Raw genomic sequence first — 14,873 nt, forward strand, 5'->3', positions numbered from 1 at the left:
TGGGCTGCATCACAGTTAAAATAAGATCTATCCAAGAATTAGCAGTGTCCACACCAGCCTGTTTTTTCAGTCTTTTATTACAGCAGAGTCTTAGTTCATAGGCCTTCAAGATATTTGGGAAAAATAATGCTCAGCTCAACCTGTACAATGATGTACAGGAGCAGCATAAAGGGAGCAGTGCTAGTTACTGGATGTAGCATCATTGCTGACCTGATAGACAAATAACTGGTACTGAGCAGTATTTATTTCTGGACGCTAGATCTGTTAGGTTATCTAACTACGTGATGAGGGACTTGGGATGATTGCAGGAGCTGATGGTAACGCTGGCCATTTCCCTCTCTGTTTTTTGCAGGTCACTGTCAGGGGATTTGGTCCATTGTTACAGTTTGCCTACACTGCTAAGCTGTTACTCAGCAGAGAAAACATCCAGGAGGTCATCCACTGCGCTGAATTCCTGCGCATGCACAACCTGGAGGACTCCTGCTTCAGTTTCCTTCAGACGCAACTGCTGAACAACGAAGATGGCCTGTTCCTGTGCAAAAAAGATACCGCCTGTCAGCGCATGCACGATGAGGAGAACTCGGATGGAGACGAGGAGGAGACGATGGAATCGGAGACGTCAAAAATATCTTGCCCAAGAGAGAGGATGCACCAAGAGCCCTTCAATTTTGAAACCACTGTTGCTGGAGCAGACAAAGGCGAAGGGATGCTGCCTGACTCTGACATGCTGAGAGATAGCAAGGACAATTTGGACAAAGATGCGGTAACACGGTACCCCAGATACAAGAAATACCAGCTTGCTTGTACCAAGAATGTCTACAACACATCACACATCAGTACCTCAGGTTTTGCAAGCACATTCAGCGAAGAGAGCTCTGGAAATGGCCTCAAATCAGGACTTGCTATGGGGCAGATAAAAAGCGAGCCTCAGAATGAAGAGAACGATGAAGAAAGCATCACACTTTGCCTGTCTGGAGATGAACCTGACATCAGGGATAAAGAAGGGGATGTTGAAATGGACAGGAAACAGCCAAGCCCCACTTGTGTCGACAGGCCAAAAAGTGGGTCCTCTCCTTCTTGCTTGCGGTCTTTCTTCAACAGAACAAAAAGCATAGATTTGGTTGGCTTCCCCAGCACTTCCCAACAGCACTTTGGCAGGAGTCCAGCATGCCCTTTTGAAAAAGGGACAACTCAGGGTGACCACAAAACTGATTACGTCCCTTTCACAGGGAACTATGGACAGTCCCATGCCATGCAGAAGGATGCTTCCAACTTCACAGTGGGATCGCCTCTCAGGGGGCCCGGCTTTGAAACTCTCTGTAAGCAAGAAGGGGAGCTGGACAGGAGGAGTGTTATATTCTCTTCAAACGCTTGTGACCAAGTAAACACTTCGGTGCATTCATATTCTGGTGTGAGCAGCTTGGACAAAGACCTCACTGAGACTGTGCCAAAGGGTCTGTGGGCTGGCGGTAGCCAGTCTCTCCCCAGCTCTCAGACCTATTCGCACAGCGGACTGACAGCTGATCACTTGCCGGGAAGGATGCGGCCGAACACCAGCTGTCCGGTGCCAATTAAAGTTTGCCCTCGCTCTCCTCCTTTGGAAACCAGAACCAGGACCTCCAGCTCGTGCTCTTCCTACTCATACGCAGAGGACGGCAGTGGCGGCTCTCCCTGCAGTCTGCGTCTTTGTGAGCTCTCCTCTTCCCCTTGCTCCCAAGGCCCCCGATTCCTGGCGCCCGAGCACCAGGAGCCCGGCGTAGTGGGGGATGGATTGTACAACCCAGTCCGAGCCCAGATTAAATGTGAGCCATCCTATGGAACAAACTCCAGCGATGAGTCTGGGTCATTCTCAGAAGCAGACAGTGAATCATGTCCTGTGCAAGACAGAGGGCATGAGGTAGGGATTTAAGATAAGTACATATATCGCAGTCGTTGTGACCCAATTAATCGCTCCTTTATTCTCTTGAATGACTTGGCATTTCCCCAGCACTTTCTTTGTTTGAAGAGCCAAAGAGTAACTTCTATTTATTCCCTCGTCAGCTGAGTGTGCATGGTTGACTTCACGTAAATAGGTCTGCTTGACCTCCGAGGTGTTTGGCACTTATCAGAATTTGGGTATGGGGCAATAGCAAACTGCTGAATAATGAGAGTGCATTGACATGCTTAGGAGTCTACTAGCACTGTCCTGTCCTCCTCCCTCCTTCACCCATGGCACGAAGCACCGTTCCTCACCCTTAGTTTGCCGAGGTGGTTCTAGTTCCACTTGTTGTTGCTGCTGGTGTTTGAGCAACCTCAAGCTGTGCCTTCACTGGCACCGGGCATCGGGCAGCCTGCACCAAGAGCCCCTGCTGCATATCACTAACAGCCCGAATAGAGGAGGCAGACAGAGTGGGAGGAGAAAGAGGTGTGAAATGACTTCAACAGTTGCATAGCTGGCCACCCTCGGCTGCAGGAATGGTGTTCAAGTCATCGGGGGGGGGGGGGGGGGGGCGGGGTCGGGGTATGGGGGGCACATGCAGGTAATGGGTTTTGCCTCCGTTAAGTGACAACTGAGATGATGTTTCCTGCCCGTGACCCCACTTTGTTTGGTGGTGACCTCTAGCAGCCATTGCATAAATGGTCTCAAAGAGAAGCTATCCTTTAATTTACAGGACTGTTAGGAGAATGGCAGGGGGACGGTCAGGGACTGGAGAGCAAGCTGTAATTGTCGTGCAACTCTCCCGTGAGAGGGAGGAGAAAGAGGGCCTGCTTTGAAACTAGAGATGAGCCAGCTGTAGATGCTGCGGTGATAACCGGCTAACCATGATCAAATAAACTGTCTGAGTGAAGTCACTAGTTTGAGGGAAGACTTAAATCATGGAGAAGCATTGTGGAGCCCAGAAACTGAAAAAAGACTGGATGTTTTAATAGAGTTTCATTAGGAAGCGGCATGACCTGGAGAGCACCTGTGCGAAATCACGTATCTGGCTCCTCTAGTTAAACACTGAAATGCTCTGCTGAGAGCTTGTGCTTCAGCGTGGGGAGCAACAAGTGCAAGTTTGGGGGGTTCACGTGCTGTGAGCACTCAGGACAGAACCAGTTGGGTTTAGTTGTAGGTTAGGGATGAAAAGAGTGAACTTTATTTTATCCCTCAATCCTTATTCTAGCTACATCCCAGGCTCTGGAACATACCTTCCAGACAAACATGGATGATTCCTTTAGTTGGGTGGTTTTCTGCCTAGCTCTAAGGAAGAGCTGAAGAGCCTGGGGAGCCTCTGGTGTCCTAAGCCCTGTCATGCTGTACCTGTGGTTTTGAGAGGATGGTTCTTGTTTGTCGCCATGTCCTGAGCTGGGGACAATGCAGAAGGGAGAGGAGTCTCCTTGGACGGCTGCCTGGGATACTGTGCGTAAGACCTTATTTGGGAAGCCCTACAGCAGAACCACTCTGCTTGGCAATACCAACGTTACTCGGTGAAGTCCTGCCTTTATGAGGGGCAGAAGGGAGCAGGGAGTGGGACCGAGGCGAGCGTCAGATCTCCACCCACGTGTGCTGCTTGCTCAGCAAGGGCTAATGCACAGCGTGAGGCAGTGAAGAGGGCGGGAGGTTAGCCTTGTGGGGTTTGATGACTAATTAGCTATCGTAATTGGCTAATTGTGTGGAGATGCTGCAACAGAAATGAGCCCGGAAGAGTCAGATGAGAAGGGTATAAGGGATTGTTGGTGGTTTCCTGAAAAAAGTGTGCGAATGTGTGCAGGAGAGCATGGATGAGAGGAGGGACATTCACGAGAGGAGCAAGCCGGTGGGGTACAGGAGGCCGTCTCCATGTGCCACAGGCAGGCTCTGGGGCAGAGAGCCGGTGGGGTACGGGAGGCCCATGTGCCACAGGCAGGCTCTGGGGCAGAGCTAGGAAGGGTTTGCTCCCCTCCTAGTTTTGCTGCTGATTTCCTCCTGGGAAGATTTTCTGCACCACGCTGAGCAAGTTTTCTCACTGGGACTGCTGATAAGGCTTTTTTTTTTGCCTTTTTTTTTTCAGGGCATTTTGATTAGGACTGCTAGGCATTAAAAATGTGGTGAGGAAATTAATGTTCCATGAGGTTGCACTGCACTATCTCGAGCAAGCAAAGGGTAAACAGATCACACCAGTGCTTCGGTAGAAATTTTGTCTGAAAAATGAATTTGTAAAGGTTGTTACCAATACAAGAAAGGACATTGTAGCCTCATTAAACAATGTTGTATTTACACAGTGACTTGGGGCATATCCTGCAATCCTGCAAGATCCGCTGCTGTGGAAACCTCAGTGAAGGATACGTTAAACCAGGCAGTAGAAAATATCTAATGGCAGCAGGAAGTTCTTGTATCAGTAGCTCTACCTACTTTTAGCAGTTTGACTGCCATTAAAACAGCAGGAGAGACTCACAGCAGTCTGAAATGGTCTGCTTTCTGTCCTTCACCTCCCCTTAAGCTGCATGGGAATCTTTCTCCATTCCCAAAATTGTCAGTCTGCCCTTGCTGTCCTGATGACTTCCCAGACGAGTCCCTTGCCCCCTGTCATATCAGATGACACAGTGTTTGCTGGGCTTCTCTTCAAAAAGCACCTGATAAGATAGCTGGGGATGACATACAGGCGCTCACCCCTCTGGAGAGCGGCCGTGCAGGCTCTTCTGCTGCGGGTGAGCTTTCATTTGGGTGGGATGGCCTGATGGGAATAAGCCTGATGGACTCTGACCCTCGGTTATCTCACAGGGCTGCTCAGTTCCACTGGAATTTGGACCTTGCTGGTCTTGATCTGGGTCCCAGAGTGCTGTCGGTGCCAGAATTAATGTCACAAAATATCATTTGCTGGTGTATTGATTGTGTGAGAAGTAGGTGAAAGATTTCTTCTCTCTGCTTTTTTCGGGCACTCTGCTTTCCCGCAGATGGATGCCATTCAGGAGCACATGCCCAAGTTGTTTGGTGCTAGGGCTCAGCGTGCGTGCCGTGCGGGTGGAGGTGACCCTGCTCTGTGGACAGCCTCCCTGTCCCATACAGGGGTGCAAGTGTGAGAGGAGGTGGCGGTCCCCATAACATTGCTGCTAAATCCTCTCCGGGATGTCTTTGCCTTTTGTTTTCCTTCCTGTTAAGGGAGCCACCCAGAATCTTCTGAGATTTCCCTTTCTTAAGGCTTCGTGATAGAAGCAGCAAGTTCAATGTGGGGTATCCCTGTGTTACAGAGTTGCAGGAACGGGGCTATTACTTGACCTGCTGGGACTTTACAGAAACATTTAACAATTTGTGTTGCTCTTTTCACCCAGCTCACTTAGGCCTCCACAGGTTGTTAAAAATCAATTATTGGGATATAATACTAGAGAGAAGACTTACGCTTGGTGCTTGCAGGCAGGTTCTGACAATCCTGCTTAAAATAGCAACAACAAAACAATAAGTCCTGAAATAATTTGTTGAGAAGGAAGTAGTCTGTCAATCTGTTAACCTACTTAGGAACAGAAACTTCAGCACTACCTACTTTTCTTGATACTCATTTTCTTCAGCAAGTGTCTATGGTTTTTTTTCTGCTAGAAAACTTGTAAAAAATATTGTACTGCTAAACCAGTTAAAAAGAAATCTCAGCTCAGTCCAATTTGATGAGTGAGTTTTCTTAGGAAAAGCATAAACAAGGGTAGGAGGAGGTAAAAGGTGCAGTTTTCCAAGAACTGCATTGAATTGAATTGCATTCAATGTGTCTTTCATTTATATTTCAAAATAATTTCCCGCCTGGGTTAGTGACTCACTTTTAAAAGGAAATTTTCATAAAGGCAGAGCTAATGCAGTTGGACCTTTGAGGATATTGTAGGCAAATAACCTTCAGTGAGAGTCCAAAACCCTCCATGTTAAGTGATAGGCAGCCACCCTTTCTCTGTTCGTCTGCTGATGCTTAGCGGAGTCAGAACCCCAGCAAAAGGAGGTAAACCAAAGTTGCCCTACCAGAAATCTACTGGAGCTGTGCTGAGTCACCTAAGCTGAGTCTTCTTCACTGCTTGATGTTCCTACTCAGTGAAGAGTGTTATGTAGAAAGAAGGGCAAACAAGGAAAATGCATGTTAAGGTGTTAACCTGCTTTTGTATGTAGTTTCTCCACAGAATTTGGTGATCGGTCACCCCAGCTTTCCTGATCTTACTAGGTTTATAAATTTGAAAATGAGAAAGTTATTCTCCATGTTCTTCTCTGGTGGATGTTTGCCTGACCAGGATACTCAGCGGCATCAGCAGAGCACTGGGAATTGTGTTTGGCAACATCTGGTTAAATGGAGTCTTGTCAAACATCGGTCTTGCAAGCTAAACTTCATGGCAGTTTTGTTTTCTTTCTCTCTTCAGTAGGAGTGGTATCCATGCCGGTAGCAGAGAATTACTGGATTATAACAGTATGAGTTTTCCATTACAAGCTTGAAATTTCAGGAAGGTCCTTTTAAACACTATTATTTCATTGCAGCCTACAGTCAATTCTGTTATGCCCTGAGCTGAAGCCCTTGCTGGAGCGCTTGAAGGACTCTTTCCACTTCTTGTATTTTTTCTGCAAAAGCAGATTTTTCAGAGAAATACTGCACTTTATCCCCCCTCGTTTCACTGCCTGATCTGCCCTTCTCAAATGCCTCTACAGCTTCTGTCAGGGTTTCTGTGCTATCCCTGTTCACAGAAAAGCCTGTTAATGGGCAGGAGTATTGTATTGTCATGCCCTTTGTAGGGCTGGAAGCTGAGGACATTGCAAGCAGTGAACAGGAAGAGGTCAGCTCAGCATTTTAAGCACCAGTGGTGTGTGATCTGAATACAAGTCCAGATCATGGGCTAAAGGATGAGAACTCCATCCACATCTCCTGATTGTTGGGTTAAAGCCCTCAGCCATAGGACTAGCCCCTTCCCCCAGTTCTCTGATGCAGGTGGCAAATCAAAAGGCTACCCAGGCTGCCTCCACTGAGTGCACAGCAGTGCCCTCTCAGGCAGCATTTGCTGACCCAAACACCTCTCACGGCCCTCAGGAGGGGCTGGAGTTGACCCCAGGCACCTACGTGGCCATCAGTTGTGTTGTGGCAGATAGGACAGGCTGTTTGCAGTGGGACCTGCTGATCAAGCCTGTTTCAGACCTGGTTTGTTGACAAAATGGTAGATCTTCACTGCCTGGGCTCGCCGTTCTCCTCTTGCAGTCCTCTGCCATCTTGGTGTGGCTGACACCTGAAAAGAAGAGGTGCTTTGAAGGCTTTACCTATGCCAGTAGACAGTGGGGTGAGGAAACAAGTGAGAGTGCATCCTGCCTGTCCTTCGTCTTACACAAAGTGTGGCCCATTGGCTTTGTGCTTCTTAGATAGCCTCCGTCCAAGTGAAATCAGGTGGGTCCCTATTCTGTGGGACCACAAGCAGTGCCTGAAATAGCGTGTAGGCAATCGAGCCCCTAACACAGGTAGACACACCTCAATTCCTGTCCTGGGATGACTTTCTTCCTGAGCATTTGTGGAAGACAGACTTGCACGCTAAGGAAGATACTAGGAAAAACAGCATTAATGTGATGGGCTCTTCTATGTGAACCAAATTACCCCTTTCTACATCAAAAAAGCATTGATACGATTCAGCCCCTGTGCTAGATTGCTTGGGTGGGTCCTGAGAGTTTTTCAAGGGCTGGGCAATTTTAAGTGTCAGAGGCTTTCAGTAACTCTGGCTTTCAATTTAAAGGCATTAAGGCAACAATTTTATTTCTTACAACTTTGGAGCAACTGTCCAAGATTTTGAACCATTTATAAAGGTCAAGCTGATACCTTGAGTTCCACTCTCCCATGCCCAATACATAATGATTACTTTTCCTTACGGATAATATATGAATCCTTTTAGTTACTGTGATGTTAAGCCAGGCTTGGGAAGTTCGTTGTCTTTACTAGCACCTGGCAGCTCAAGGAAGATGATGTTGAAATTTAGATATAAAGAAAGAGTGAAAAAGCTAATGTTACTCATGAGATAAGGAAATTCCCAACACTTGACATTTATATTTTAATGTGAGTGAATACAGGGCCTTGGTCCTTTCCTTTATTCCAAAGAAGAAGAGAGGGGGGAGAGCAACAGCAGCAGTAACTAGTACGGTACGTGAGCGGCACAGCAGTAACTGGCATATGATCCAAGCTGGCACTAACTAGTGAAGCTTGAAGGAATTAATTGGTTATATGTGGGCCTTTCATGTGCTGAGTCAATGGCTGTCCCTGTCTGTCTAGATCGCTGCTATTACTTAGCCGCTCAAAGCAATGACATTTACACTGGCATCCTAATGCTAATATGGGGGGGAAATGCCACAAAATCCTAAACAAGTTTTCTTTTTCACCAGGGTGGGTTGGCTGTCCTCTCAGGGGTGCATCAGCCAGTCGGGGGCAATAGAGGCTGCAGTGGTGGCAGAAAGTGCCGGTTTATTTGTTGTGTGGTGGAAACAGAGCCTCTGCTGTTGGTGTAAAAATGCAGGGAAAGAGTAATTGTGCTGATAAGGAAGATTTTAGAGCTCTGTGAGGTTAGCTCTGGCTGGAGTAACTCCTGGAAGGAGTAGGGATCCCACTTACATTTCTAATTTGAAATAGTCTGAACCAGAGAGTACACAGTCATTTCCTGTATAAAATTCATAGCTATTAAAAAGAAAAGTTTACGAGAAAACATACTTGCTGGGTTTTTCTTAAGCACCTTAGAAAAGAGTGACTGTCCTTTTTCAGATACCTCAGGTAAGATTTCTCTCACCTACCTTAGATACTGTAAGATGCAGCATCTTTTCTAAGTCTCATCTGTGCTCCTTCTGCAGCCAGGAGGAGGGAGAAGCCATGCAGGATGCATTGCCATCCAAAGGCCTCTCCGTCCTCGATGCCACCAGCAGGGACCTGGACACTAGCTAGTCCCAACCTGTCATTTCAGACGGCTCTAAGTGGGTCAGATGAATCCCACTCGTGGCACAGTCGTCGGCTCTTGCAAATTGACTTACCACTCTGTTGTGATAAATACCAGCTGAGAGTCTTGCCCTGTGCCGATGTAAAACGCCATTAGCCTCTCACTGCAGCAATACCCTGGCGCAGTTATTCACTGTGTCCGTGCCAAAGGCTTGGTGGGGTTTTTTTTCAGTTGACAGCTAATTGCGGGGAGGGAGACAGGCAATAAAAATGCTGTGAATGTTGAAGGAAATTAGTCTGACTCGCTTCCACTCTCCCTTTCACGTTTTTAATCCTGCGCAGTGCTGCCTATGACAGGAGTGGGATTATGCTGGGTTCACTGATAGCAGTCTCTGACCTGCTGTGTAGATGGTTTTATTTTCAATCCGTTATTTTTTTTATGAATCTGTTTCTGTTTATTTTCCCATTTCCATTCAGCGACTTCTACCTGACAGATTTAAGTTGCTTCCCTTTCACTCCCATTCCAGCTGCAAGCACATCTCCTTGCAAGTAAATATGTTTTGAAAGGGAGAGGGAGGGAGAAATAAAGTTAACATCACTTTCCGCTTTGGACTTAAGAAAATAAGGAAAAACTGGGAATGTGAAAGGACTGTTTTTGCACTGAACTGTGGTGTCTTTCAGAGGAAAGCATAGGCTGTTTTCGTTTTCAGACCCTGGCTGAAGCTTGAGAGAAAAGCAGGTGACACCGTGTTTACGTTGACCGTCCAAAGGCTAAGGAGGGGAAATCAAACAGGTTTCATGTCATTCGTTAGCAGTCTGTAAACAAGGTAGTCCACATCACCATGCCTAAGGTCAGCCTTTGTGTGTACAAGCAGGAATTTGGGGAGATTGGGGCAGTGTTTGGTGTTTCTTGCTGGTTTAAATTGATCTGTCGAGTAGTGTATTACTAAGCAGTGCCTGGACACATGGGACAGAGGGGCAATGTTCAGGGCATGAAACTGTCTGAAAGGATGCGGTAGGTGTTTGCACTGAATTTCATGTGGCCCAGGCTTGGAGATGCGCAGAGCAATGATAGAAGAGCACAAGAAAATGCAAGCTCATAAAAAAGGCAAGGAGCTGGTTATCAGCAGGTCCGGGTGCCTGGCGAGGGTCTGTGACTGTCAATGCCAGAGGCCACCGCTGTGTGGTTGTGTACATGTGTCCTCAGCAAACTGTTCTGCATAAACAAACTCAGCGCTCCGATGAAAATAACTTATTTCTAATCTATGCTGTTATTTTCTTTATCTCCAGATAATTAAAGTGCACCCTTTGAAGACGATAACCATGTTTTAAATATCAAAGGAACCTTTTCAACCCATATCTTTTGCTTGGCTGGAGCAACTTAAGTCTTGCCTTCTTTGGTAGCCTGCATGCAGAATAGTCCTCTTGTTCAGGAGGTTGGATTGTACCAAATGGGTCAGAAGTGTAAATATTTACTGCCATCTTTTGGCCAGTGTGGGTATGACTCAAAAAAAGAAAGTGGGTCAATCGAGTTACTCAGTTGTCATCTCCTTCAGCTTTGTCAACTGATTGTTATTTGACCACCAAACACAGCAGTCCACTGAGGAACGTTATTTTTTTGATAGTCATGTTATTGATCTCAAGCTACAAGTGAAGCAAGGTTTGTAGGGAGAGGTGCTCACTTTGATTTGAGCAAGCTGATAGGTTTTGGGGGAAAAAAGCTAACAGAAGTCTCTGAGCACATCCGCCATTCTCCAGGTTTTGAGACAGTGTGTGTTCGTTGCTCCAAGCTATCAGGAGCTTTGTGTTTTGCTTTGCTTTAATGCATAATCGGTAGGAGTTGGAGAGATGGTTGGAATTCCTTAAGTCAGAACCTGGAGCTACTGTCACATGGTCTATGGTCAAAATGGGTAGGCAGTGCATGGCCTGAAGGAAAAATGTTTTACTGCAAGTAACTGAGGTTTTAGACTGTTCGGGGTTTTTTTCAAGAAATGAAACTTGGGTGCACTTCAATCTACAAAAATATCAGAATGTCAGCAAATATTGGTTTATTTCAAAATGCATATATTTTAGCAGGGTAGGATATGTTGCATCACATTCCTCTGATCTTTTTTTCTTATATAGTGTACTGCTCAGTTGAAATGCTGATTAGGCAACCTTTCCTAATTGCGATACGGTATTTTTCCTCCACTTGACGTGTCAGGTTGCATTTTTAACCTCACACCTAATCAAACTTTCACTCCTGCAGGCCATGCAGAGACAGGTTTCCTGCTGCGGTAATAGACCATTCCTTGAAACTAGTTTGAAATTAATAGCAGCGAGGTACTTCACTGTTTCCTAAAGGCTGTGTCTCTTAGTGGACAAAGCCTTCTTTTAATGCAAGGAGATCTGTTATTAGAGCTTTTTAAAAAGATGAAATTTTTACCTGGGATTCATCTATTTTGCTGATTTCAGTACAATTATAATCTGATCCTTACCAGCTGGACCTCCACAATGTGCCACAAGGGAGTGTTAAAAACTTGCTCAATGTAAAACTTGATGTGTTGTTTATTTAGGGGGCGGCAGCATAGGTAATTGTCCTTCCGCTCACTGTTGTGCAGCTTGCATTCAGCAAGCACAATATGACTCTCTGCTCTTGTCTTGTATTTGTTTTAGGTGAAACTTCCTTTTCCTGTTGATCAAATCACAGATCTTCCAAGGAATGATTTCCAGATGATGATAAAGATGCACAAGCTAACCTCAGAGCAGCTCGAGTTCATCCACGATGTCCGCCGGCGCAGCAAGAACCGAATTGCGGCTCAGCGCTGCCGCAAGAGGAAACTGGACTGTATTCAGAACCTAGAATGTGAAATCCGCAAGTTGGTGAGTTGTGTGCTCTCACCATGGCCCCGCTTGCCCTTGTGCTGCAGCTTGCAGGGCACCGACAGCAATTCCTGTCCAGAGTTTAGTGGGTTCAGTCAGTTTGTACGTAAGTAAGCAGAGCCACTAGTATGAAAATTTAATATACAAAAATATATTAGTATGTGTGTGTAGATAATATATATGGAAAACACAAAATTCCAGTGGAATGAGGCCTAGATAACTCTTTATTTTGATATCTCAAGAGCAGATTGTTGAGTGAGTTGGAAGAAGAGGGAAGCCTGTATCACAGCTCCCTTCTTGCAGTTTAACTTACCCTCAGTACTTACAGTGCATCCACAAAGGCATTTCCTCATCCGAGCCCCATTTCCGTGTCTAACTACCATAACAGTCTGTTGGTCAGGGATTCATGGAGTGCTCAAAAGAGATAGGTATGAAGAGACCTTCAGAGGTTGTCTGGTCCAAACAATGGTGTGGCAGGGCCAGCTTCATCTCTACATAGAGATTTTCTTTCTCTTCGGCGTGCTAGAAGGCAGCTCAGCGTTTTCAGGACGTTTCAGCTCGCTATGCCTTTTCTTCAGCTCTTTCATTCACTGAGCAAATGGCAGAAATGGCAGGGGAGGTGAAAAGCCAGGAATGTGAATATCCAGACAAGTGGGCATCCCTTGGTGTAGGTCAGTGAGATGGCGAGGGCATGTTCCTCCTTGCTCCTGCTGTGTTCTCCCCTCTAACGCTCCTGGTGTGCTGTGGACTGAACCCCCCCCATGATTCAAGGACCATCTAACACAAAAGGCCTGTTCCCACTGCACAGTGCACTGGCCTTCATGTCCCGTGCACCGGGTTCAGGTGGCAACTGCTGGTTTGCCCCTACCCTCCTTGACGTGTGTCTCTGGCAGTAGTCTGCTGCAGAGGGGAGAGAGAGCAAAGCATGCCCTGCTCACTGTCCAGAGCACATCTGGGGATGGGTCTCCTGTGTGCCAAGGTGTCAGTGAATGGTGCTACCACATTTTAATCTAAGGGAGTGAATCTAAGGGAGTGAGGTGACTGGAGCAAGGCTAAATGGCTGCTCAGGAAATTCCTTTCTCTCTCAGTCATGGTATGGACACCTCAGGTGTGGTTTGGGTGGCTAAACACAGATGTCTGCAACATAAACACCTGCGCTGGAGCTAGTTGTCCTGGTTTCCTTTATAGTCAGTGAAGAGAAATAGATACCTGTCGAGTCTTATTCTTCTCATCCTGCAGCAGAGGAGGTGATGTACAACCCAGAAGTGCCTGTTCCTCTCTCCATCGCTAAACAAGATCACCTGGAGAGCCATGTCAGATGTAGACATCTTAGCTATAGGCACCTTATCTGAAAAAACTCCCCTCCTTTGTGACAGTGCCCCTGTGGTCTGAGGGCCCTGCTTCTCTTCCCCAGCCATCCCTTGCCCATTGAGAAAGCAAGCTGGTACACAATGAAAAAAAGGCTTGAGACAAGGGTCCTGGAGGAAGATGTGTCTACAGGGTGTCACTCAGCGGGAGAGATGCAACACTGGAAATTCAAAATGGGTTAGCACCGCCTCATCTGTTTAAAAGTCCTAAAAGCTTTCTGAGACATCAAAAATAATGTAATAGTCCCAGTTCAGCTGTTATGAGAAGTGTGGGTGTGCAGCATGCAGGACTGGACAGTTTAATTGCATTATGCAGCATAGATTTAGGAGTCCAGCATTAAACCCAGCCTTTGAATAGCCAAGGGTTAGAGTGATAAATTAATTCATTCACATAGATAAAACAAAAGGAGCTGAAGTTGATTTCCTTACTGAGATCTCTGTGTACCCAGCTTCCATTAAAATTAAAGGTTATTTGGAGTCTTTGATTTAAAAGTCTATGTTGCACATTTAAAACATGCTCAGCTGTAGGTTGAACTTGGTGGATCTGGGGAGCGGGGTACTCCTCGTTCTTGTCATAACAAGACTAGTTGGGTTGCATGTTGAAAGTGGCCTTTAGTGTAGGCTTCGTTGTGCTTCATTCTCTGCGCAAGCTGTAGTAGTGAAAGTAGTGTGAAAGAGGCAGGGATCTGTTGGAAGAAGCTAAGTTACCATCACCTCACAAATGGCAGAAAGCTGCATGACTTTGGGTTACTCGCTTACTGCCTGCGCCTCTCTGCTTCCCGTCTGTAACAGGGAGGTGACGCTGACCCCACAAGCTGGTTGGGAGGCTTAAATCATGAAGGCTTGCGAAGCAACCTTCAGGTGCCGTGCTGCTGAAGCCCTGGGGTGGGGGGGGAGAAACGAAAATCAAAACATTGTTCAGAGTAGTGCTCCACTGATGCAAAACAAACAAAACATCAAAGATAAACAAAATAGTGAGCAACGGCTTCCTGCACCGAGCATAATCCACAGTGCGTGTGGGGTGAGTCAGAGGCTCTGCAGGGTGAAAGAGCGGCTCCTTGTCCAGGTTGTCAGGAGAAGCAGGTCCAGTCTTGGCTGCACATACCCATCCCTCTGCACTGAGGTGATGATGATGGGGAGGAGTACGTCTCTCATTCTCCAGAGCAGAGCACCTGGGGCAGCTCTCTAAGGGCTGGACTAGCAGCAAGGGGGGGTTCAGCTTGGTACTTGTAGCCTTCACTTAAAAATTAATTTGGGTTCATTAGCTTTACGCAATCCTGTGACATTACTGTTATCGTCTAACATAATCAACTGTGTATAGGCAAAATAAATTTTTTAAGTCCCCTTCTCTCCCCAGCACACACACACATCTCAGGGAAATGAATGAAAGGCATATGAGTGACCTTGTGGGCCTGATCCCTGCTGAATTTCAGGAAGCAAAAACCCTTTGAGGTGCAGGATTCTTCAAAAGAAATGCTGAAGTTTCTATTTAGCAAGCTGGACTTGAGTATGTAGCGATATGTAGTGAGTGAGCCAACTAGGGAAGGCACCCTGCTGGACCTGTTGTTTGCGAACAGAGAAGGACTTGTGGGTGATGTGATGGTTGGAGGCTGTCTTGGGCATAGCGATCACAAAATGGTAAAGAGTTTTTGATTCTCAGAGAAGTAAGGAGGGGGGGGTCAGCAGAACTGCTACCTTGGACTTCCGGAGGGTAGACTTTGACCTGTTTAGGAGCCTGGTTGACAGAGTCCCTTGGGAGACAGTCCTGAAGGGCAAAGGAGTCCAGGAA

At 46.6% G+C, this 14,873-nt stretch overlaps 1 protein-coding gene across 1 annotated transcript in view; it reads left to right on the forward strand.

The window, feature by feature from the left end:
- The window catches only part of BACH2 (BTB domain and CNC homolog 2), a 151,581-nt gene that overhangs the window by 131,666 nt on the left and 5,042 nt on the right, over positions 1-14,873 (forward strand). Inside the window, exons 5-6 of the mRNA XM_009281932.2 lie at positions 353-1,897; positions 11,511-11,717. Coding sequence (XP_009280207.1) covers positions 353-1,897; positions 11,511-11,717 — 1,752 coding nt within the window. The remainder of the gene's footprint in view (positions 1-352; positions 1,898-11,510; positions 11,718-14,873) is intronic.

The sequence above is a fragment of the Aptenodytes forsteri genome, unplaced genomic scaffold, assembly GCF_000699145.1.
Source record: "Aptenodytes forsteri isolate BGI_AS27 unplaced genomic scaffold, ASM69914v1 Scaffold20, whole genome shotgun sequence".
Lineage (NCBI taxonomy): Eukaryota > Metazoa > Chordata > Aves > Sphenisciformes > Spheniscidae > Aptenodytes > Aptenodytes forsteri.